The sequence below is a fragment of the Mesoplodon densirostris genome, chromosome 16 (genome assembly GCF_025265405.1).
Source record: "Mesoplodon densirostris isolate mMesDen1 chromosome 16, mMesDen1 primary haplotype, whole genome shotgun sequence".
Classification (NCBI taxonomy): Eukaryota; Metazoa; Chordata; class Mammalia; order Artiodactyla; family Ziphiidae; genus Mesoplodon; species Mesoplodon densirostris.
Genome location: NC_082676.1, coordinates 22103983 through 22128269, shown reverse-complemented (window position 1 = coordinate 22128269; position 24287 = coordinate 22103983). Strand labels below are relative to the sequence as shown.

Here is a 24287-nt window from a genome sequence, read left to right as displayed (position 1 = left end):
CTGTGGGGCCTCGGAGAAGCTACTTCTCTGATTTAATGTGTTTAATCTTCTTTTAAATGGGGCCATAGTAGGTCCGCCTTGTGTCTGTACTGAAGGTCTGTCCCAGCAGCCCCAGTTAAGCAGTTGGAGAAGGAATCGGAGGATCTCGTTGGATTCCTGCTCTTGGGAATGAAAATGGCTTCATTCACCACCACCTCCTTCCCCCTCACCACCCGCCCAACATTCCACTATGCCCATCTGTCCGAGGAAGGGAGCCCTATAGTCCAGAAGGGGGCGATCCAATCCACTGTGCAGGGCCCAGCATCTCTAAGCTAGAAGAAGACCCAGCAACTAGCCTGCCTTACGCCCACTATTACAGACACGAAAACTGAGTCCCAGAGAGGGAAACAACAACAGTAATAACTATTGAGCTCCTACCACGAGGGCGGCATTATGCTTAGCGCTTTACACACACGATTTTGTAAATCCTCACCAGGATCCCTGAAGGCAGCTATTATTCCCACTTCTCAGTTGAAGACCTTGAAGCTCAGACAGGGGTAGACACCCGGACACGATCACACTGGGAGCCAAAGGCTGAGGCAGGCAGGTCTAACCAGGTCTAACCAGATCTCCTGTGCCTCAGCCCAGGTTCCCATCCTACCTCAACCTCACCTCCACCCCACCGCCACGTGCCTCCCTGACCCCGGCACCGCCCGGCTAGCAAAGTTGAGGAGTCCCTCCTGAGCGCGCTGGGTCTGGCGGCTGGTCAGCTGGTTTTTCTCCTTTTCCCGATGGAGAGCATTTCTGTTTCTCAAGCCAGCGGTGTTATGCTTTGCAGGAACCGGGTCCCTGGGGTGGCTTCCTCCACCCCATCTCTCCCCCGCCTAGCCGGGGAAGTTGCGGGTACCGCTTTAAAAATCCCAGCCTGGGCAAAACTTTGATGATAAATCAAGCGACAGATCCCTCCGCCGCCTCCTCCTCTGGGCGGGCGGGAGGGAGGGGGTGCGGCGGCAGCGGCACCGAGCGAAGTGGCCTTCCGCGGAAGGGAAGAGTCCCGCAGTCGGAGACGGTCGGCAGGGCGTGCGCTCGCTACCCGCAGCCGGGGCTGGGCCGGAGCCGGGCGAGGACTGGAGCCGGGGCCAGACCGGGTTCAGCGGGCGAGGGGCAGCAGCCGCAGCGGGGCAACCAGGCCGCACCGGGCAGGGGACGGCGGGCGTGGTGTCTGCGGTCTCCTGAGCCCCGATGTGAGGCGGCGGCGCCCCCGGCCCGAGCGCGCACCATGGGGGCCCTGCTCGGCGTGGCGCTGGGCGCCCTCCACTACCTGGCACTTTTCCTGCAACTCGGCGGCGCCACGCGGCCCGCCGGCCACGCGCCCTGGGACAACCACATCTCCAGCCACGGTGAGTTGGGTCGCCGCCCTCGCGGACTTCCACGCCAAACCCCACCCTGGGCCGCGCGGCTCCAACTTGGCCGTCCCCAGGCTCGAACCCATGCTGCCGGTGGCGGGAGTCCTGGGGCGCCCCCTGCCGGGTCTATGGACCGACCCTGGCTCTCTGGCCACCCTTGCGGAGGAGGGGGCACCCCCTATGCCCCTCTCGCGGAGGACTCTCTCCTCCCACACCCACACCCCCCCACTCGCTGCGATACACACACCTCCACGGCCACACAGATATTCACAGCCACGGACGCACAGCCACACTCACTGCTTTCTCACACTCACAACTCCTACTCTCCTCACACATCTCCAGACACCATCTCAGATCCCCCTTCTCACTCATATGCTCACTACACACTCAGCAGGCACTGGGGCTGGAGGACTCAGACCCTGCCAGCTGGCACCCAAGCGCACAACTCTTGCCTGCCCGCCTGCCTGCAGACACACTGGCATATACAAACACTTTGTGAACACACTTTGCTCACCCACCGCTTTCCGCCCATCTGCCTTTCCCCTTTGTGGGTTTAACCCCACAGCTGTCCTTGTCCCCTCCCTCTCCACACCTCCCCCACTGGGAAAGGTCCTGGGGGACAGAAGACCCCACCTCTTGAGAACTGGTAGCCTGGGCTGCAGCCACCCCTGTCAGGTGGGTGGCATCTTGGGGACGAAGGCTTGGTGGGAGCCCCTCCAAGACATTGGAATAGTTGGCATTGTTGCTTCCAGCCAGAGGCATGGAAGAGAAAGAGGGAAGCCAGGAGCTTTTGTCTGCCTCTGGGGAGGGGGTGGGACAGGAAGCCTCTGCCATCCTTCTATAGGGTACCCACCCGTCCTCATCTTTGACCCTGGAGGACTGAAAGGTGGGAAATCTCAACTCAGCCACTGTGAGAGCCGGGGAGCAAGAGAACATTCCCAGCACTGGTTGCCTGAATGTCAGAAGCTCCTTCTAGCCCCAGAGGAGCCCAAGTTGGCAGTAGAGTTGGATTGTCTGAAGCTGGCAGCTCTGGGGGCGCCCCCTGCCCCCATGAGCCGGGCTCCTTCCGGTCTGGGGACCAGGGCGTAGATGAAAATGGAGACCCTTTGTCCATCCATCTCCTCCGTACAAAGGCTTCCAATCTGGTAGGAGAGGCTGTAGCACCAATGCTGGGCACTGTATGCCCAGGGCTGGGGAGAGGTTTGCACAAACGGCAGAGAACTGGGTGATTGATTCTGATGGAGAAGAGTGAGGGCCATGGTAGGTAGTCGGAGAAGGCTGCTGGGGCATGACGCATGAGTGGAATTGCTTCGGAAAGTAGGGGGCACTTCCAAAGCCCTTCTCAGGGTCTCTGCGTTTGGGAACCATGACTCCCTGCACCCTTCCTCCTTACCATGTTAAATAGAGACCTCTCTGTGTACCATTTACGCACCCTTCTTAACCTTCAGCTAATTTCTACCGACCTGGCTGCAGTGGTGGTAAATAGGGGAAGGCTTATTTTGATCCTTAGTTTACAGATGGAAAAATCAAGGCTCAGAGAGGTAAAGGGACTCGCCCAAGGTCACACAGTGAGTGAGTGGTTGAGCTGAGACTGGCCCCAGGGTCTGTCGGGCAAAGACACTGCTTTTTCCAGGACATTCATCTCCCTGTCAGATTCCCTCCCATTCAAGGGAGACTGGGAATTCCTCCTTCCACTCCCCTCCTGGTTCCACTCAGTTCGCTCAGTTCCTTGGCACAGTTGGAACTTACACTAGGAGGGTTTTCCAAGGAAGGGCTTTCCTGAGTTTGCGGTCCCGAGACATACAGGGACTGGGGCTCTGAGGTTTACCATCATCCTGTCCCTGGAGCACCAGACCCCTAGGATCTGGGTGCCACTCTGTCATTTCTGAGGCCCCAAGGTGACCCCCCCCCATAGGAAAGCAGGGTTTGCCCTTTGTGTGGCAATCTCCGCCTGCCCCCCGGTGCCAGGCGTGCTTAGGGCACAGCTCTGCCCCACTAGCTGTAACGTCCCTGCTGAACCCTGGGGAGGGCCAGCGAAGGCCCAGAGGAGGGGCTGGATGTCAAGGACACAGCACTGGCTGCGGGGGAACCTGGCTTCTCTTACTGACCCGCCTTGCAGTTCTGGGCCAGCGAGTCACCCCTCTAGGGCTCATTCTGTTCCCCAAGAAGCGAGGAGGCCAGGCTGCTCTGCAGGGGCCAGACTGCCATCTCCCAACACTGCCAGGTTCAAAGTCACCAAGTAGCAGACGCCGAGGAGCCCCCAGTGCTGCCCCTCTGCCAGGCCAAACACCCGAAACCACGGGAAGGGTTTGGAGCCACTCACTTAATCACAAAAAGAAACTGTTATTAATGATAGTGAGACACGGCGGATAAGTGGGTCATGTCTAATAGCCGTTTGTGTTCAGGAGGAGAATACCAATTTAATAAAAGCTATGTGTGCTGAAAAAGCCCAGAAATTGCTGTTTAGCAGATTGGAGCCTGATCATTTCATTATTCCTGGGCTCCGCGTGTCCTCAGCTGATTCAGGAAACGTGGCTGGGTTAGGCAGGTGTCTCTGCGTCTTGGGTAGGGGTAGGAGGCTGGAAGCGGCGGGGGCGGGGGGTGGTGCCCAGGAGGAGTCCATTGACCCCAGCCGCCTGGTGGCTGCTCACCTCTCCAGCTCGGTCCCAGCCCAGCCACCAGGCTAACGCCTTCCGCCTGCTCGCCCCGGGGCTTGTCACAGGGAAAGCCCGAGGTCAGATGGGTCCGCAAGGACATCTGTCTCGCTTCCCCTCTCCCTGCTACCTCCACTCAGTCTGCTTCACAGAGGGTTTTTTAAAGGCATGAGGAGTGAATGGGGAGTGAGTGGTACCTGCCTCTTAGGGAGACCTCAGGGAAGTGGGAGGCAGGGGTGGTGATGGTCAGTGTCTATGCCCAGTAGGTATTCAATTGATGGCAGCTATTTTGATTTTTCCTCATCAGACAGGGTTAGCTCATTGCCATGAGCACAGCGGGTGGGAGGAAAGGGAGCTGACCTTTATGAACTGCCTACTGTGTGCCAGGTGCTACCAAACCCCTTGCCAGTGTTAACTCACTGAGGCTGACATTATTTGTGCAAGGCTGGTGCTGGACACATGAGGAAACAGGTTAGAGAGGGCCAGTGACTTGCCCAAGGTCACTGAGTCTGTACAGAGAGCTGGGGAGCTGTGCCTACACTGAAGGTGTGTCTGGCAGTTCTGCTCCGGGCCTGCCTCCTCTGGGACAGCCTTGAGGCAGGCTTGGCCAGTCGTGTGATGGGTCTCCTTCCTCTGCCCAGCTCTGCCCAAGGGACTCCCTTCCACTTCCCCAGAGAACTGGTAAGGCAGTGGGTTCCACCGGCAGGAGCCAGTAGCTCAGAAAGGTGATGGGATCTTGCTGAGGCCACGTGCACGTTAGAAGCAGGAAGCTGGATTAGCGTCCTTCTCCAGGACTCTTGCTAGATCTTGTCCACGGCAGGCAGGATCTTGTCTTCTTTTTTTTTTTTGGCCACATTGCACGGCATGTGGGATCTTACTTTCCCCAGACCAGGGATCAAACCCATGCCCCGCTGTGGTGGAAGCTCCGAGTCTTAACCACTGGACTGCCAGGGAAGTCCCCGGAAGGCAGGATCTTTATGAAGATCTCTGTGGACCTCTTGCATTGCAATCACCCCGGGAGTTTGTTAAAATGCAGATCCTGGGGTCCTCCCCAGACCCATTGGCCAAAATGATTGTTGATGGGACCCTGGAATTTGCATTTTAATAAGCTCCCGAGATGATTACCAAGCCACCTGGAGTCTGGGAGCCACTGCCTTAAGTATTCACTCAAACCTGATGAGACATGTAGGGATGGGAAATTGTCTGGTGCCGGGGGCTGCTGGATTGGTCTGGTTTTGCAAGGGAGGAAGAAGTCCAGGCTGGAACACGTATGTGGACCCTCAGAGGAGCCCCAGGAAGCCTTACTCTGCAGCAAACATCCATCCTCCCGCCCCTGCCCTGACACACACACACACACACACACACACACACACACACACACAGACGTACACACACACACACAAACCCTAGGCCAGCACCTTCAATTATTAATACACCCCGCTGCAGACAAAGATCCTGGCTTGGCCTGGCGCTTTGTCCATTGAGCTATTCACTGTCCTGAGGTTTTCTCTGTTGCCAGGAGGGAGCAGCGGGGCGCTGGGGGAGGTGGGGGGGCCGCCGGGCCATTTGGCAAACAGCCTGTGCACTGAAAAGTGACTCTGGCTTTCTCACGTTCCTTAACGAACTGTTGGTATCTCCCCATCAGTAAGCTGGCTAGTTTGGTGGCTGGGAGATGGAGAAAACTGAGTGCTGTCTTCTGAAGGTTATGATGTTAAAAATGTGTTCGTCGTTGTCTCGGGTGTTGGTGATTATTCTATCAATTATGCCCGTAAACACTCCACCTTGGGCTGAGGGTTTCCCGGCCTCCGGCAGGGAATTGACCCTTGCAAGCAGTTTTCCCTAAGTCCTTCACACCAATTGCTTTTGACACTTCGCCTATCAGTGGCTCCCTCAGCCTTTTCCCCAAGCAAGGGGAACCACAGGGAGCCGGCAGGACGAGGAATTTGGCTCACTGCCACCCTGACAGCAGGGGTGTTGGGGAAAGTCTCCTGTTGACAAACAAGTGGGCAGGGTCGGGGGTGCCAGGAAAGTGGTCCCTTCCCACCCACCAGCCACTGAGGCAGGAGATGGAGCACTTGGAATGAATCACTAAGGCTCAGGCCAAGCCAGCAGGACCTCTGGGACCATTTCTTTCTACCCATCTAACAGAGGGGAAGACCAAGGCCACGGGCAAGAGAGCGTGGGCCCAAATTGCCTGGGAGGTTAGTGCTTGGCTTTTGGGATCACCTGACCCAACTCGATACAAAGAGAGTGAAAATTATACGCAAGCACATGTTTATTGTCATGCCAGGGCCGTAAATGGCATTGTCTCATCTGATCCGCATAAGAACCCTAAGGGGAGGGGACTTTCCCTGGCCCGATGTTTTCATGAGGAAACTGAGACGTGAGGTTAAAGGCTTGCCCAAGGTCACACACCTAGCAAGTGTTGGAGCCCAGAGCGGAGCCCAGAATGTGGCTCCAGGGCCCACGCTCACAGTGCCGTTGTGTCCCAGAGAGGATGAGGGAGAGGCCCAAGGTCACGAGACTTCCTGTGGTGGAAGGAGTGAGCACGGGGACCTCCACATTCCATGCCCCAGCTGTGCAGCAGCAGACATGGCAACCCCCAGACCAGGACCCTGCCTCAGTGACTTTCCAGCTTCTGTTGGAGGTTGAGAAAATCATGTGCGTAAGGAGAGGAAGTACGTGGTGTGAACAGTGATGCTGGCACCCACGTGAGGGGCAGGTGTCAGAAAGAGGGGAAAGGGGGCATGAAGCAACCCCACCTCCTGGTGCTTGGCCATGACCTTGGACTTCAGGGACTGAACCAGCTGTTGAGGGGGTTATGGGAAGAGTCTCTCAGCCCCGAAGGGAATTTGGGGCCCGCTGGCTCTACAGTGGCCGGCATCCGGCCACTCTCACCACTCCCATTGTAATGACCGGGGGTACGGGTCAGATTCCCTTGTGTCCTGGTACCCTCCACGATGCCCAGCCTGGGGAGGTGGCAGGGAATGACTGAATGGGTGGCAAGGACGATAAGGCAGAGGTCTAAGGTCTGAATTCTTCAACTTTTGCTCATTCCAAGTCAATATTGTTTTAAACATTCAGGTAATTTTAATTTCATTAGAAATCCATGTTATTAGTAGAAAAATCACAAAACTGGAACCCCTCCTCATCCTTACTGACCACAGCAAGGACATCTGGGGTGGGTAAGGCTGATTTCACCTTGCAGTGGGTGGACTCAGACCCTTGGGGTGCATATGAGATGCTGCAGTCTTGAGGGTAACGGGGTCCCAGGATATATCTTCTCCCAGACCCCAGTGAGATTCTTCCAACAGGAAAAGGGGCAGTGGTCTCACTGGGGGAATAAATCCGCTCCTTTCCCAGCTGGTGACCCCGGGATCCCTCTGGTACCTGCTGCTGTGGAGAAGGGAAGTGGGGACGGGGGGGCAGAGGGGCTGCTCCTCCTCCGGGTCCCCCTGCCCACCGCTGTGTCCCCTCCCCTTTCTCGAAGCCAGCAGAGGACTCAGCTCCACCATACCCTGTTGAAACCCTTCTTTAAGAAGCCCCCGCGCCCTCAGCAAGATTGGGTCCTACCTGAGAGATGGTTTTAGGAAGAATGCAGACAAACCTCTTACATTTTAAGAGTTATGCATTTATTTTAATGTGGATTGGAAAAATATAACCAGCACATCAAAACTGTGATTTCACAGATATGATTGCTTAGGATGAGCCTAACGGGGATATTAAAACATAGCGGGGGGCTTCCCTGGTGGCGCAGTGGTTGGGAGTCCGCCTGCCGATGCAGGGGACATGGGTTCGTGCCCCGGTCCGGGAAGATCCCACATGCCGCGGAGCGGCTGGGCCCGTGAGCCATGGCCACTGAGCCTTCGCGTCCGGAGCCTGTGCTCCACAACGGGAGAGGCCACAACAGTGAGAGGCCCGCGTACCGCAAAAAAAAAAAAAAACCCATAGTGGGTTAGTTTATAGAAAAACACAAATGACATAGTAGTACGGGTGGTACCCAGGCCCATCTGTGTGCGGGGATGACTGGACTTGGGGGCTGCTGGCCTGCAGGCCAGCCCCTCCCATTTCATACTCCGTACTCCTCATACTGGGAACTGCTGGCCTAACGGGCTGCTGCCATTTATTGGAAGCTTGATCATTCCTTCCTTCCTTCATTCCTTCAACAAATATCAGTTGAGAACCTGCCATGGACCAGGCTCTTTTAGCCACTGGGGACATATCAGTGAAGAAGACAGTTAAGGCTCTTGCTCAGACAACTAAACTTATAAGATACATATAAGTATAGATTGTGATGAGTTAAGAAGCAGGGATGATGTTCAGCCTGGAGAAGGGCGCTCACTCTTGGAGCAGTTAAGGTACCCAGTGGTGAGCTCCCCATCTCAGAAGGTATGTAAGCTGGACCAGTTATTAGCTGGGGATGTCACGGGGGGATTCCTGCCTTCTTTCCCAAAGGAGCAAAGACTGGTGAAGTGGGCAGAGAAGCCAGAACACAGTGGGCAGTTAATAAGGATGTGTCACCCAGCGTTTAGTGGTGGGGCTGGAACAAGGGCTTAGGTGGGTGGAGCTCCGGACTCCGGGGATGCCTGGTCCCACACAGGACATGGTGGGAGTGGGGCCTTCGCTGCTCCCCATGTTGAGGGGTGGGGATAGTGACTCCTTTGTCATTTCAGCCCCCAGTTAAAGTGCCAGAATTGGGGCGGGGAATGGGACCTGGGTTTTTATCCACCCTCCCACTGCCTCCACCTTCTGGGTGGCTTGGCACGTCCCTGCCCCCCTCAATTTCCCCACGTGAACAGTGCCGAGTTCTCCTAAGCTCTAGGCATCTAGAATACCTCCATCTGTATCCTCCCAAGCGCTATTCTTTGTCCTCCAATCAACAGGTGAGGATGGAGCCCACAGTGGCGGGGGATTCCATCCAGCACATGGTGCTTAGCTCTCAGTGGCCTTTTGGGCTGTGAACCAGAACACCAGCCAGCACTCATGGGGGATTTTCTCCGTGCCTGCCACTTCCCCCTCCTCCTCTCATCTAATTCTCGCCCGCCCTGTGAGGAGGGCACTCCCATTTTACAGATGAGGACTCTGAGGCTTGGGGGATGATGCAGTTTGCCTGAGGACACACAGATGTTGGATGGCAGAGCCAGGCCTGAGCCCAGCTTGTGGCTCTTAACCCCCTCATCTGTCCTCTCCCGGCTGCCAAACCGCCTGGGCTTGTGGGCAGGTGCTTTATTCCGCAGCGGCGCCCTGGATTCGTCAGATTCTCTCAGGGTCCGTGATGCCAGAATGCTGAGAAGGCCTGGGTCTGGCTGAAAGAGCCCGGGGCTGAGAGTCTAGGCTCCTGGATCCAAGTCCAGCATAGTCAATGGGGAGCAGCGGGGGTGTGGGCGCGCCTGCCTGAGTGTTCTACTGGGCGGCTGCTGTTTTTATCTGAGCCTGAGTCTAGAGTGAGTGTTCGGGTAGGGTATTTGCTCACGTGCAGTTGGAGGAGCTGTGGCAGTGGGGGAAGGGGCCTGGGAGGTCCTTTAGCGGACTGGCCTAAGGGGCCAGGCGGGTGCCCTCTGCCTTTGCATCAGTACCAGCCTCCCCAGCCCCCTCCAAGCTGGTGCCCCTGGGATGCGAGGCGTGGAGGCTCTGGGAGCATCTGGAAGGTTAGAGGCGGAGCCGGGAGGGGGGCCTCGCTCAGAGCCATCAATTAGGGGGGCTGGCATTGCCCATTGGTGGCACATGCTCGCCTTCCCCTCTTCCTCCAGATCTCTCTGTGGGTTTGTCTCTCTCTCTCTCTCTCTTTCCATCTCTGTCTCTGTTGTTCAATCTCTCTCCATCTTTCTTTGTCCCTTTCCCTGTGTCTGCTCTATCCCTCTCCCTCCCTCTTCTCATCTCTCCCACCTTGGTCCCCCCTTTCCCTCCTTCTCTCTGTAGACACACACACACACACACACACGCACACACACACGTACGCTCCTCTCTTCAGGTGACATCTCAGGATTACATATACACAGATTCTGTGCATGATGATGACACCCACACCGAGCAGGCACCCAAGAAATGTTGGTTGAATGAACGAAGTGAATAAACGAGTGAATGACCACGTGGGGAAGCTACAAGGGACGCTGGACATTGTCTAGACTAGTGGTTCCTCATTTTTTTGGAGGTCGTGATCCTCTTGAGAGCTGGAATGTTGGTGAAAACTGGATTGTTTCCTCAGAAAAATGCCACATGGTTTTGTCCAGCATCAGAGGGTTTGTTGAGGCCCCCAAAGCCCACCTGTGGTCCTCCAGGGAAACAGCCTTCATTTCACTGGGGACGTAACTGAGGTCCAGACAGGAGCCAGGGCTGGCCCTAGGACACAGGGCCGGTGTGCAGCAGAGCCAGGCCCTGGAGTCCTTCCCCCCACCTCCCCCGCACAGTGCTCTCTTGTGACCTGGAAGAAGCTTCATTCACTTTCCTGGCAAGTCCTTGGTGAGTGTCTTCAGGGGGTGAGTTTTGGGAGAGATAATGGAGGACAGTCAACCAGAGGTGGGAGCCCAGGAAACAGGGCAGGTGAGCCATTGGAGGGAGGTCTCTGGAGGTTTCCAGCGAGAGTGGTTGCTGCGTCCTGGTGCAGTCAGGGACGACTTCCTGGGGGAGATGGACTGCTTTTCTGCCTGTATCCGGGGACCATCAGGGCTGAGAGGAGACTGGTGGTCAGTAGGGAGCCTTGTCTGACTGCCTGGGTCTGGGAGGGGCTTCATTTGGAGAGTCGTGTGTGCATATCCGGAAAAGCAGGCTGCAGCTGGAGGTACTGAGAACAGGCTGGGAAGCTTGTCTTTTGTTTTTTGTTTTGTTTTGTTTTGTTTTTGCGGTACGCGGGCCTCTCACCGTTGCGGCCTCTCCCGTTGCGGAGCACAGGCTCCGGACGCGCAGGCTCAGCGGCCATGGCTCACGGGCCCAGCCGCTCCGCGGCATGTGGGATCCTCCCGGACCGGGGCACGACCATGTGTCCCCTGCATCAGCAGGCGGACTCTCAACCACTGCGCCACCAGGGAAGCCCGAAGCTTGGTTTTGATCCCCGGGGCAGGGGCAGCCCTGGAGGGTTTCTGAGTGGGGAAGACACAGGGCGTGGCTGGCGTTTGGGTGGGGATGGCCCTGTGAGTTGAAATGGGGCTCAAACAGGACTTGGAGGCTGGAGGGGCTAACGGAGGAGGAGAGGCTGTTTGCCAGGGGCTGGGGGGCTGAGTTTCTGGGCTCATAGTATGATGGGGCTGGTCCAGGTGTCCAGGGAATGATGGGAATGTGGGCTCGAAAGGAGATGGGAGCCCGTGTGTGTGTGTGTGTGTGTGTGTGTGTGTGTGTGTGTGTGTGTGTGTAAGTACACTCGCTTCTTTTCTTGAACACCCAAGCTCCTCCCTCCTCCTTTTCCCCGAGCGATTTTCTCCCCTTGGCAGGCTCTCTTCCTGCCTCTCCTGCCTTCTGGTTCCCTGCTTCATGTACATCCTCAGAGAGGCCCGTGACCTCCTGTCAGAAGCTCGTCATGGTCACCCCAGCAGGCACCCCAGGCACCCATCAGCACGCCCATCTTGACCAGGAGGAAACGGGCTTAGAGAGGTGTCTGGGGCCCCCCACCGAGTTCAAAGCAAGGGAGCAGAACCCAAACTTTGTTTCCCCCCAGCCTGGCATGTTAAGGGTGTCTTTGGGGTTGGGGGGGTCTTAACTGAACCCCCCCTTCTTGGAAACCTCAGGCTTGGTTCCCGGCTGAGGGCAGGGAAGGCGAGAGCAGACGGCAGGGTGTCTGTTTTGCTTTGTGAGGTTTAAAAAAAATCATTTCCGACCTTCAAGGCGGCAGCAATTACGGCTGGCTCGCTGGGGAGCTGTTGGCTGCCTGTCATCGGCCCCAGGAAAGGGTCCCTAATGGAGGCCCGGCAGCCAGAGCACATCGTAGTGGAAATAGTGCTCAAAACAAAGCCTCACTAATGGTCTCAGGCAGGCAGAGGAGAGGGAGGGGGTGGGCAGGCTGGCTGACAGCTGACAGGAGGGCCTGGGGGGGCAGGGGCCCTGAGACTCACCAGCTGGTCTCCTTATGTCCCCCAGAGACCCCCAGCAGTGGTCACTGAACTCCAGCTAGGTGCTGGGTGCCCCAAGCCCCATCCCAGCTCTGCTGCTTTCTGTCAAGTCCCCTTCCAGGCAGAGGGAACAGTAAGTTCAAAGGCCCTGGGGTAGGGCAGAACCCCTTCAACTAGTGCTTGTTTGGTTCTAGAATAGTCCTTGTGTTTAAACGGCCAGATCAGGCTAGTCTTCTAGGTGAGGAAAAGGGAGGTGGGAGCCTTGGGGAGGCAGGAGGTGGACCAAGACCCCCTGAGAGAGGAATAGCCACCTGACCATTGCCGTCATGATAATGCTCCATGGAGCCCACCATGTGCCAGATGTTTACAGGTATGTATGATCCTGTTGAGTGCCCACAATACCCATTCTACAGATGAGGAAACTGGTGCTCAGAGATTTGCCTACCTCGAGGAAGTGTAGTTGGAGTTCAAAGCCAGGTCAGCTTGACTCCAGAGCCCACATGTTTATAGCTGCATTCTTGGATTTCTCAAACACAGTTGGACAGGAGTAGGAGGGGCTGGGACGGGGGCAGGAATGAGGTCCCAAGTGGGGCCAGGTTTAACCCAGGCCAGGCCCTGGCGGGGAGGGTGTGGAGGAGGGGCAGCATGGCCACTCTGCTCTCTGCCACTGCCTGCTGGGCACCCCGAGAAGCTCTGCTCTGGAGCATCCCTGGGGGCTGCCTCAGTTTTACCTCTCCAGTTGGTCTCTGCACCTGGCTTTCAGATGCCCTTGTCTCTGCCTCTCCCCTTCTGCTCTGTTCTGCATGGCCCTGGCCTCCCTGGCTCCACACTTGGTGCCTCCAGACATTGCTCGCTTTTCTCTCCTCTTCTCAGTGGATCCGGGGATGCTCCTTTCTGGGGTTCTGGGGTAACCACTCATACTATGGCTGATGCAATCTCCCTATGCTTCCTCCATTCGCCCCCTCTTTGCCTGTGACAGGCATTAGGGATGGGTACATGCCTGGGCTTTGAGATCAGACACTGTTGGGCTCAAGTTCTGGCCCCCACTCAACCTCTCAGAGCCTCACTAGCCATCGGTGCAATGGGCTTACCCCACCGGCTTTGCAGGATGTACAGGTGAGTTTGAAAAGAAATGGTACCTGCACAGACATCAGGATGCCTATTTGCCTTCTCCCGTCCCTGGCTGCCCCACCCTGTCCCTGCCTCCCTGCACATTCCCACACTTGCCTTTCTCCCTCCCAAACCCTTTCATCTCCTGTGGCCCAGATGTGTGGGAAGAGGAGGCAGGAATTCCACTGGGGAAACCTCAACTCCCACAATCCTCAAGTGCCAGAATATTCTCACTCTCCTCACATGTCCCTAGGTTTGTAATCCCACTGCTGTCTCCTTCAATATGCGCTGGTGGCCTTGGGACGCACTCTGCCCCCACCTGGCTGTGTTGGGGCTGCCTGGCAGGGGACCTGGGCAAGTCCCCACCTTCTCTGTGCCTCAGTTTCCTCATCTGTAAGAAGACGAGGGTGATAGTGGCTACTTCCCAGGTCGTGTTGGGGATTCAGTGAGATATTTTATTAAAGAAACACCTCTACAAAATGGAGTGAAATCTGATATACGCTACAATGTGGATGAACCTCGAAAACATTAAGTGAAAAACACCAGTCCCCAAAGACCACGTATTCTATTATTCCATGTATGTGAAATATCCAGAATAGGCAAATCTATAGAAACAGAATGCAGATTGGTGGTTGCCGGAGGCTGGGGGAAGGGGGAGTGACTGCTTAGTGGGTAAAGAGTTTCCTTTTGGGGAGATGAAAATGTTTTGGGACTAGAGAGAGGTGGTGGTCACACAACATTGTGACTGCACTAAATGCCACTGACTTGCACACTTTAAAATGGTTAATTTTATGTTATGTGAATTTCATTTCAATTACAACTATGAATGAATAAATAAAAAGGAAACATCTTTATAAGCACATACTTGGTGTCAGGCAGTCACTTTATAAATGTTAACGCATTTAATCCTTACAACAGTCTTATGAGGTGGTGGTTGTTATTATCCCCATTTTAGAGATGAGGAAACTGAGGCACAGCATCTCCAGGCACTTAGCACATAGTCAGTGCTCAACAGTGTTAGCTATTTTAATTGTTATTGGGTGGGTCATCAGCCAGGGCTGGGCAGGGGCCCCACCTGGGTGAATGTGCTTGTGTGTCCCTAAAATTCAGCAGTGAGTGGGCGTTGAGGCCCTATTGTGTCCCGAACACTGAAACAGGCTCTTCACCTGCATGAGTTCATTTAATCCTCAAAATAAGCCTTTAAGCAGTGACACACGTGGGAACTGAAGCCCAGAGAAGTGCAGCAACTTACACGAAGCCACACAGCAAGTCAGGGTGGAGCCGCAACTTGCATCTGCATCTGTAAATCCTGGGCTTCACCCTCCCCCAGCCCCTCTCTTTCCTCTTGGTCCCCTGCCCCTTTTGCCGACACATCGACACTCCAGTGTGCAGAGCATGGTCGGAGGAGCCTGAGGCTGCAGAGGTGAAGGCAGCTTCTGATTGGATCGGATGGAGGCCCTTGACGAGGGGTTCTCCCCATGCAGGAGAGTAAACAGCTTCCGACCAGGGACAGTATTTCTTTGATGTCTCCTATTTCATTCAAAACGCATGAATTCTGTATTCTATGCCATAATATATTCATGTTTGTTTTAATACAAAAACAATGCTCTTTCCGCATTTGGGGGGAGGGAAACCAATGCCTCAGGAAGTCACTTCCCTGGTTTGAGCAGCACAGCACAGAAGGGAGCCCTCCGTTCATTTCTTTGGTCATTCATTCTACTAGCATGCATTTGGGCCTCCTCATTCCTGAAATGGGTGTTAGTCCTCGCCATGTGCAAGGCACACGGAAACTTACAGCGAATCAGACAGGATGCTGCCCTGGTGACAGTGGTGGCGGTGGTTGCCCACTGATGCCCACTGGCGTCAGCTGGACCTGCATCCCAGGCCCTTCTGATCAAGAAGAAAGTTTCTGCTCGATGCTGCTCTGAATTTAATGCCTAACTCTCGCCAATCTCCCCTGTTAATGAGAGGAATGGGGACCGAGGCCCGTAGCCTTCAGCAGTCAACCTGCCCTGGCTAGAATTTACGAACGCTGTTTGGTTTTCGTAGTGTTCATTTTTACTGTTACCCTCTCTTTATGGCTAGTGATGCTGATTTTCCATTTATGGCAGTAATAAAAGTCTCCTTTTAAGCTGAATTTATTTAGTAAAAAGGGAAAGATGCTTTCGAAAATAAATATTAAGTAAATGATGGTGCAGGTGGTACCGGGATCCTGCAGACATGGTAAAGGTGGTCCCCCAAAGGTTGGACTTGGAAAACTCTATCTCTGGTATGCCCTTTCCTGTCCTGAGCACCCCCAGCTGTGCAAACCACATCAGTGTTTAAGTCCAATCATGTCCCCACTTCCCAGAAGCCTGACTCTCCAGGCAGACATGGGCCTGCCCTTTCCTCTCTTAGCACGTGCACCTCCATCCAGAGCTTCTGCATGCAGCTGTGCCCTGTACATCTCTGTGCACTTATGATTCATGGCTCTGTGAATGGTGCACACCCTGAACAGCTGTACGTGCCAATCCAGGCTCAGTCCCAGCTGTTGTCCAGACTGTTCTGTGTGTTTGTCACTCCTGCAGAGTGTGGGCCCCTTGAGAGTCAGGGCCTGGCCTAAGCATCTTAGGAAGCCCAGCACGGGGCCTAGCTCAGGGTAGGAGTCTATGAAATTTGATCTCTTTCATTCCTTCTGCAGGGAGCACTTGAGCCCCTGCTGCGTGCCCAGCCCCCCATCTTCCCAATAAGGCATACTGCAGTTCCTCAAGCTTTAGTACAAAATGCATTCCCTGTCACTTCTTGAGAAGAGGAAACCTGTCCACTCCAAGATGAAACAGCCTTCATTGACTCACACCTCGATCCCTATTGCTGCAGGCCGCCTGCCAGAAGCTGGGGGCTGCCCAGGAGGAAACAAAGAGAACCCTCAGGTGCCTCCCCTGGGTCCATCCCAGGGCAGATGCCCTGCACCCATCCCTTCCAGCCTTCTCATTCCCTGGAGGCTTTTTCATCCCACTTAGTTAGGTTTTCCTCTTATGGACATTTTACATCCCCTGATTTCAGGAGCTCTGTGAGACTCGCCTGTGAGCTGGGGCTTCCTTGTAAACACTCCCTCTGCAGCTCTTTTTCCTATTCTGCTTCCCAGCTGGGAGTTCTGGGGGCTGCAGGCCTCCCTGACCCCGTGTCACACACTCTTTTGGCCCCGGCACCCTGCTGAGCTGGGTACAGAGCACCCTTTCTGGAAATGGCCCTCAGAGAGTCACACTTTTTATTTTTTAATTTAATTTAATTTTTAAAATAAATTTATTTATTTTAGTTTTGGCTGCATTGGGTCTTCGTTGCTGCGTGCGGGCTTTCTTTAGTTGCAGCGAGCAGGGGCTACTCTTTGTTGAAGGCTTCTCATTGCGGTGGCTTCTCTTGTTGTGGAGCACGGGCTCTAGGTGTGTGGGCTCAGCAGTTGTGGCTCGCGGGCTCTAGAGCACAGGCTCAGTAGTTGTGGCTCACGGGCTTAGTTGCTCCGCGGCATGTGGGATCTTCCCGGACCAGGGCTCGAACCCGTGTCCCCTGCATTGGCAGGCGGATTCTTAACCACTGCACCACCAGGGAAGCCCTACTGATACATTCTTATGTTCATACTATCTTCTAAGTTGAGTGTGGACCTAACTGAACAGCCATCTCAGTTTGGACCAGCTGTGTTTCAACTCTCCATAGCCACATGTGGCTCAGGGCCACCATATTGGACAACTCAGATTTAGTGGAAAGTTGCCTTGTGGCACAGATCCCTGAAAACACACCGCTGCAGGGCTGGGAAGCTACGGGAGGTGTTTTTTTAAAAATTGTGGTAAGATATGCATAATGTAAATTTCACTGTTTTAACTATTTTTCGGCGTACAGTTCAGTGGCATCAAATATAATCAGGATGCTGTGCTGCCATCACCACTATCCACATCTGGGAATGTTTCATCATCCCAAAGTGTAACTCTGTACCCATTGAACAATGACCCCCCCCATCCTCCCTCTTCCAGCCCAAACATTCTGCTTTCTGTCTCTGTGAGTCTGACTTTAGGAACCTCATGGAATCATACAGTATTTATCCTTTTGTGCCTGGATTATTTCACTTAGCCTCATGTCCTCAGGGTCCATGCATGTTGGAGCATGTGTCAGAATCTCCTTGCTTTTTAAAGGCTGAATAATATTCCACTGTATGGAGGGGCCACATTTTGCTCATCCATTCATCATTGGAGGTCTTGAGTAAGCAGTGACTCAGTGTGTCCTGGCAAGAGATGGGGCCTGAGATAGGGATGACCAAGGGGCCCTTGGGGCCGCACTGGCTCTCTCTGCTCTGCCCCCTTTGTCTCTCTCTAGCTCCAGTTCTGCCTTGGTTCCCCTGACTAGGGGATGCCCCTACCACCAGTCCCCAAGGGGAATCCTGCTGTCGCTCTGGCAAAGACGTATGGGTGGGCTGGGTCCAGTCCCTGCAGGCTTCCTGGACCAGAGGGTCTGGGATGGGGAACCTGAGCTCAGAGATGGAGGGAGGTGGGGCCTGAGCTGGGGTCACCTTGGTTGACAAGCCCCCCAGGGCCTGTGTGGATCCCCCTGGCTTGGCGGGGGGACGGCTGTTGAGAGCAAATGAGGAAGGAGAGGAGGTACAGGACTGATGGATGAGAGGTCTCGTGGTGTGAGTGAAATACAGATGTTGCATCCACCGTATAATCTGATGAGGCTGCAAAGAAGCATCTTTAAAAATCTTTCTGGTGATGGTAGAATTTTGACCTAGAAGGTGAGAGAAGGGAGTGCTAGTTGGTGAGCACCTACTATGTGCTGGGCATGAGGCGTATGTTGCCTTGTATAACCCTCTCCTTGTCCTCTCATTCTCCCCTTTTTTCAGCTAAAGAAACTGAGGTTCAGAGAGGTAAAGGGGCTTATCCAGCTCACACAGCTAGGGACTAGAGGAAACAGGGTTCGAATCCAGACCTGAGGCCAAGCCCTAGGTGTGTGTGCTGAACCAGGGCCTGAAAGGTTAGGAAGAAGGTTAGGGTCCTGCTCTTGAAGGGCAGGTGAGATCTTCCAGGTCATCCCCTGCCTTTCCCAGAAGCCAAACTCAGTGACTCAGGCCAGGGCCACGAGCTGTTTCCTGCAGATGATGCCCTGTTAACCAGGCCTGGGGTTAATTAATACAATTAAAAGCAGAAAGGAAGGAGATGTTGCATTCAGTGAAGCCCCTTTCTCATTCTCCTGTAGAATCCTAATTTGTGGACAGTGGTTTTAATTGTCTTCCCAGCGAGCCTAGCCCTGCTCGGGCCCTGGGGCTGGAGAGAACAACTGCATCCTTCTCAAAAATCTATAATTAGGGCTTCCCTGGTGGCAGAGTGGTTGAGAGTCCGCCTGCCAACGCAGGGGATGCGGGTTCGTGCCCTGGTCCGGGAAGATCCTGCATGCCGTGGAGCGGCTGGGCCCATGAACCATGGCCGCTGAGCCTGCGCGTCCGGAGCCTGTGCTCCACAACGGGAGAGGCCACAACAGTGAGAGGGGACATGGGTTCGTGCCCCAGTCCGGGAAGATCTCACATGCCGCAGAGCGGCTGGGCCCGTGAACCATGGCCGCTGGACCTGCGCGTCTGGAGCCTGTGCTCCGCAACGGGAGAGGCCACAGCAGTGAGAGGCCCGCATACCGCAAAAATAATAAAAAAAAATCTATAATTATACCAGCCTCCCTAGGCACAGGCTGCGAGGAGTTACCTGAACAGGGAGGGGGGCTCAGGGGTGGGAGGATGTCGGAGAGGAGAGAGGCTTTTAATGTCCTGAACTCAGCAGGGATGCTGACGTGGAGATGGGGTGGTGTAGGGGGTTGGGGATGGGAGATGGGGTTGTCTGAATGGTGAAGGGAAGGAGGTTGGGGAGACTGGGAAGAGGGGTTATAGGAGCATGGTCTAGAAGTTACGGGCTCCCACTCCTCAGTCCTCTAGATCTGGGTTCATATGTAACCGCTTACTCACCCTGTGATCTTGGACAAGTCACTTAACCTCTGTGAGCCTCAGCTTCCCCATCTGAAAAATGGGGATGGTAATGTTCACACCTACCCCATAGCATCCTGGTGGGGGCATGAGAAAATATGTGTAAAGAGCTTGGCAGAGGGCCTGGCAGTTTCTCCGAATTTCTCAGAGATCATCATCATCCTCATCAAAATTAATGTGGATCACCTTCCAGTCTCGGGTGCTGATGCCATGTCCTCATCACAGAGTTAGGAGAGGGAGCAAGAACCTCTTGCCGATTAGAGCTGCCCACTTTCAGTGGATGCAGGAGAGACTGAGCTCCCCATCTCTGGAGGTGTGCAAGTGGGATACAGACGTGTGGAGCCTGGTGGCTAAACTCGACCCGATAATTCAGAACAAATTCTGATGGGAGCTGATGGACCCCTGGGTCTTGGTCATGCCTGCTGGTCAGACCCAGGTTCAAATTCCAGCTGTGTGTGTGTCTTGGGCAAATGATGTCACCTTTCTGAGCCTCATTTTCCTCATCTGTCTAATGGGGGTGAGTGGATTAGAGACTTAGAGACGATGTCTGCCCCATGCTAGGTGTGCAGTAGGTGCTTCGTAAATGGTGGACGATGATGATGATGATTTGTGGCTGTGCTGCTTGGTACGCAGGATCTTAGTTCCCCGAGCAGGGGTCGAACCCGTGCCCTCTGCAGTGGAAGCTGAGTCTTAACCACTGGACCACCAGGGAAGTCCCTATTATTATCATGTTTAAACAAGGCTCCCTGGGTTTCCCTCCTTTCCTCCTTGGTTCACACCATCCCTTTTATCCTCCTCGGCTTGTCAGTATCCACGCCTCCTTCGGGGCCTGGCTGAATGACCAGGCCATCTCCTCCTCCCTCCAGAGTCCCCTTCTCCCCCAAGTAGGAGGGACCCCACCCCTTCCAATGCCCAAACCATGGCTCTTAGGACATACATCACTTTCTCCCTCAGGCCGTCTGAGCTGGTGGGGGTCTCAGACCATGAGGTACAACCCCCATTGTATAGAGGAGCAATCTGAGGCTCAGAGAGGGGGAGAAATTCTCCCAAGGTCACACAGCAAGTCTGTTGGCAGAAACAGGCTCAGTCCCTCCTCCCCGGCTCAGTCCCTCCTCCCCAGCTCAGTGCTGTGCTCCTGGCAGTTATCTGCACACAGCTTCTTCCTGGGGGGAGGGGCTTCCTTGGGGTGGAGCCCAGACAAACCTTCGTGTTGCTGCCTCTGGAACAGGAAGACTCAGATATGCCATCAGATGTCTAGAGCCTCGGTTTCCCCACTTGTCCTGAGGATGCATTGCCCCCATCACCACTGAGGTTGGAGTCAATGGGATCCTGAGGGCGCCTCCCCCAACCCATTCCACCAAGTGCCTCCAGGCAGGGTCTGAGGGGATCAGAGCCCACCGTGGTGAGGAAGAGCTGGTGGCTACACCTGCAGACAACTCTCCTGGCTCCCAGGAGTTCTTGGAGCTGGGTTCTCCCTCCATTCTCCCAGCCAATGCCCCTCCCCACTCCAGCTCAGGACCATCTGGCCCACCTGGGGATGGGGGGAGCAACACCCCCTCTGGAAAGCCTCCCTTGATTGCCTCAGCCTGGGTGAAATGCCTCCTCTGTACCCACCCAGGCCTTTACACTCAGAATAAAACAGACTCCCCACCCTGTCCCAGAGGAAGGGTCCTCTCCAGGACCTTCCAAGGCAGGCTTGGCCATTTGGGACTGTTCCTTTTTAAGAAAGAGCCCTACCACCAAAAAGAGTTTGAATTCTCTGGGAGTAGCATGGCCCTGGGAGTCAAAAACAGTCCTGGATTCAAATCCAAGCTCTGCTGCATGGCCTTGGAAGGGTTACCACCCTATGCTGGGCCTGGGCGCCTCCTCTGAGCAATGGGGACATGTGAGGGGGAGGGGAGCTGAGGCTGGCACAGCGTCACCACCTGCCAGGACACCCGCCGTACGTGGCAACTGAGCAGTGGGAATGTGGCTAGTCTAAATTGAGATGTGTTGTAATCATGTAAAATACATGCTGGATATCCAAGACTTAGCACAAAAAAGAATGTAAAATATCTCATTAATAATTTTATACCTGCTGAAATAATTTTTTGATATCTTGGGTTAAATAAAATAAATGATTAAAATTAATTTCATCTGTTTAAAAAAATTGTTACTTTTTATTTTTTTATTTTTGTGGTACACGGGCCTCTCACTGTTGTGGCCTCTCCCGCTGCGGGGCACAGGCTCCAGACACGCAGGCTCAGCGGCCATGGCTGACGGACCCAGCCGCTCCGCGACACGTGGGATCTTCCCCGACCGGGGGACGAACCCATGTCCCCTGCATCGGCAGGCGGACTCTCAACCACTGCGCCACCAGGGAAGCCTAAATTGTTACTTTTTAAAATACAGCTATAGCAAAGTTAAAATGCCGTATGTGTCTTGCCTGCGTGGCTTGCATTTGGTGTCTGTTGGACAGTGCCCTCTAGAGGACATTTATTGGGATCCGGGTTGGGGGATAAGGGCTGTGTGTTGGGGGTGAGAGGGCCTGAAGCCTGACCTTGCTGACCCCTGGCTGCTGAGTAGCCCCAGGCTAGATACTGCCTGCTCTGAACCTCATTTTCTGCATTAGTAAGAAGAGCTGGTGGGCCAGGGTCAGGGTTTTTCAGTCAGCTGGGGGAGCTTGTGGGCAGGGGGAGGCTGAGTGAGGGTGGATGGAGGCTGGCCCTTCCCCGGGCCACCCTCATGGAAACCGCACCCAAGGACAGCCCGTCTCTGCCTTTCCTTCCACCCATGAGACCCAGATGTACCATTTCCCATCCTCCTGTCGGACAGATGTGCTTCCCCCACTCAGCCATCTCTGGGAGGAGAAGGGCCGTGGCTGAGTCACACAGGCCCAGGCTCCAGGGCTGGCTCCGCCCTTCCTAGCTCTGTGATCCTGGGATGAGCAAACCCCCCCACCCCCCAGTAGCTCTGGACCCCCCTTCTCCATTTGCAGGAGGGAGAAGTGTGGGTACTTTCTGATTCCCATGGCTCAGGCAGTAGCACCTGGAGAGGGTCCCAGCTGTGTCCCTCCCACTGTCTCTTGGTCAACAGGGTCACACCGCCAGTTACCTCGGATCCAACTAGGGGGCCTCACTACTGTCCTCCTTCCCCTGTTTGCAAAGAGTGCTGGGTGGGCAGGGGCCTGGATCAAAGCCGAATCCGGCTGTCCCAGGACCGGAGGCCAATGGCTCGCTCTGATCACCTCCTAGCCCTCCTGGTGGCTTGGTCCTTGGCGGCTCCCTTCAGTCCTGCTCGAGTTGGCAAGTCAGCATCAGAGCAGGCATGGAGGGCTGGGCCTGGCCTGGGACTCTCGGACAGGGCCCCTCCTGCCTGTGGACGCTGCTCCACCACTGACCAGCCAGGTCTGCTCATTTGTTTATTCAAAAAGTATTTATTGAGCACCTACTATGTGCCAAGCTGGGGATATATCAGTAGACAAGGCAGGCACCGCCCCTGCCTCCTGGAAGGGAAAGCAGACCATAAACATAAGTAAAATAAGTATATTAGCTGTGCTGTCCAATATAGTAGCCGTTACCTACAAGTGGCCATTTACATTTAAGTTTAAATGAATTTAAATGGAATAAAACTTAAAATTCAGTTCCTCACTCACACTGGTCATATTTCAGATGCTCAATAGATACATGTGGCTGGTGGCTACTGTATTAGCTCAGATATAGAACATTTTCCTTGTCACAGAAAGTTCTAGTGGACACAGCACTATTAGTATGTGGGAAGGGAAGAGGGATTTGAGGTACTGGGTTGGGGCAAGGGATGCAGTTTTTTTTTTTTTATTCAATTTTGCAATTTTCATTTTTTAAATTTTTATTTATTTGTATATTTTGGCCGTGCAGCTTGTGGGATCTTATTTCCCTGACCAGGGATCAAACCCAGGCCCTGGCAGTGAATGCGCCCGAGTCCTAACCACTGGACTGCCAGGGAATTCCCAGGGATGCAGTTTTAAGTGAGGTGGTCAGGGTAGGCCTTGCTGAGGAGGTGACATTTGAGCAGAGTCCTGAAGCAGGGGAAGGAGGGAGCCATGTGAGAATCTGGGGGAAGAGCCTTCTAGGCAGAGGGAACAGCATGCGCAAAGGCCCTGAGGTAGGATGTCAGCTGGAATGTTGGAGGAGCAGCAAGGAGGCCATCGTGTCAGGAATGGAATGAGCAAGTGGAAAAGTAGCTGAGGACAGAAGAGACAGGGATTGATTTGTGTTTTGCCAAATTACCTCTGGCTGCTGTGTTGAAAATAAATTGTCGGGGAGGGGGCAGGGAGGTCAGTGAGGAGGCTCCCCCACTGTTACGGGTGAGAGGTGGTGACGGCTGGCCCAGCGTGGGGCAGTCGGAGTGGGCAGAAGGGACCAGATTCAGGAGATGTTCTGGAGGCAGAACCCATGGGATTCCCCAGAGACCGAAAGGGGGTGTAAGAGGAAGAATGAGGGAGGCAAGGGCAACTCTACAGTTTGGGGCCTGGGCACCTGGAAGGCAGAGGCAGGTGGGCGGGTACCTTCCTCCAGGAGCCTGCTGCCCACTGGGAATAAGGACAGGCCCAGCCTCCAGCTGACCGCACACCACGCCTGGCTTGTGTTCAGTAACTCCAACAACACCCATTCTTATTAAATGGGCCTTGTTATGCAACAGCGGCCAGTCCCTCCGGAACCTCAGAGGATGTGGGCAGCCCAAACCCATGACCGTGGAGGTCAGGGATGTCACAGACTTTCTCTTAGCCCAGAGACTCGTTGCTGGAGTCAGGCTCCACTTGGAAACCCTGTGTGCAGAGCAGAAAAAGCAATTTATCAATCCCGATCCTCCCAAAGCCCTCGGGATCATGGGGAGGGGGTGGAGGGAGGTGGGCCCAGAACAGGACCCCCGCCCCCAGTCAGACTCTGCCCTGAGCTGAGCGGTGCCTTGAGGGACCACCGGGGCTGCAAGGTGGGCTTGTCTGCCCGCTGGGTCGGGGTGTCTGGCGGGCTGCAGCAGCAAGGTGGGCATGGGACGGGGGCACTGATGGATGCAGCATTCCCTGGGTGACCTGCCTGTTGCCAGGTGTCTTTCCAGGGTGAGAAAATCTCTCCTGAGAAGAGGAAAG

General features: G+C 54.8%; 1 protein-coding gene across 1 annotated transcript in view; it reads left to right on the top strand.

The window, feature by feature from the left end:
• The first annotated feature begins 1258 nt into the window (after positions 1-1258).
• VSTM2L (V-set and transmembrane domain containing 2 like) overlaps positions 1259-24287 on the top strand; it is a 36042-nt gene continuing 13013 nt past the window's right edge. The window contains exon 1 of the mRNA XM_060079314.1: positions 1259-1379. Coding sequence (XP_059935297.1) covers positions 1259-1379 — 121 coding nt within the window. The remainder of the gene's footprint in view (positions 1380-24287) is intronic.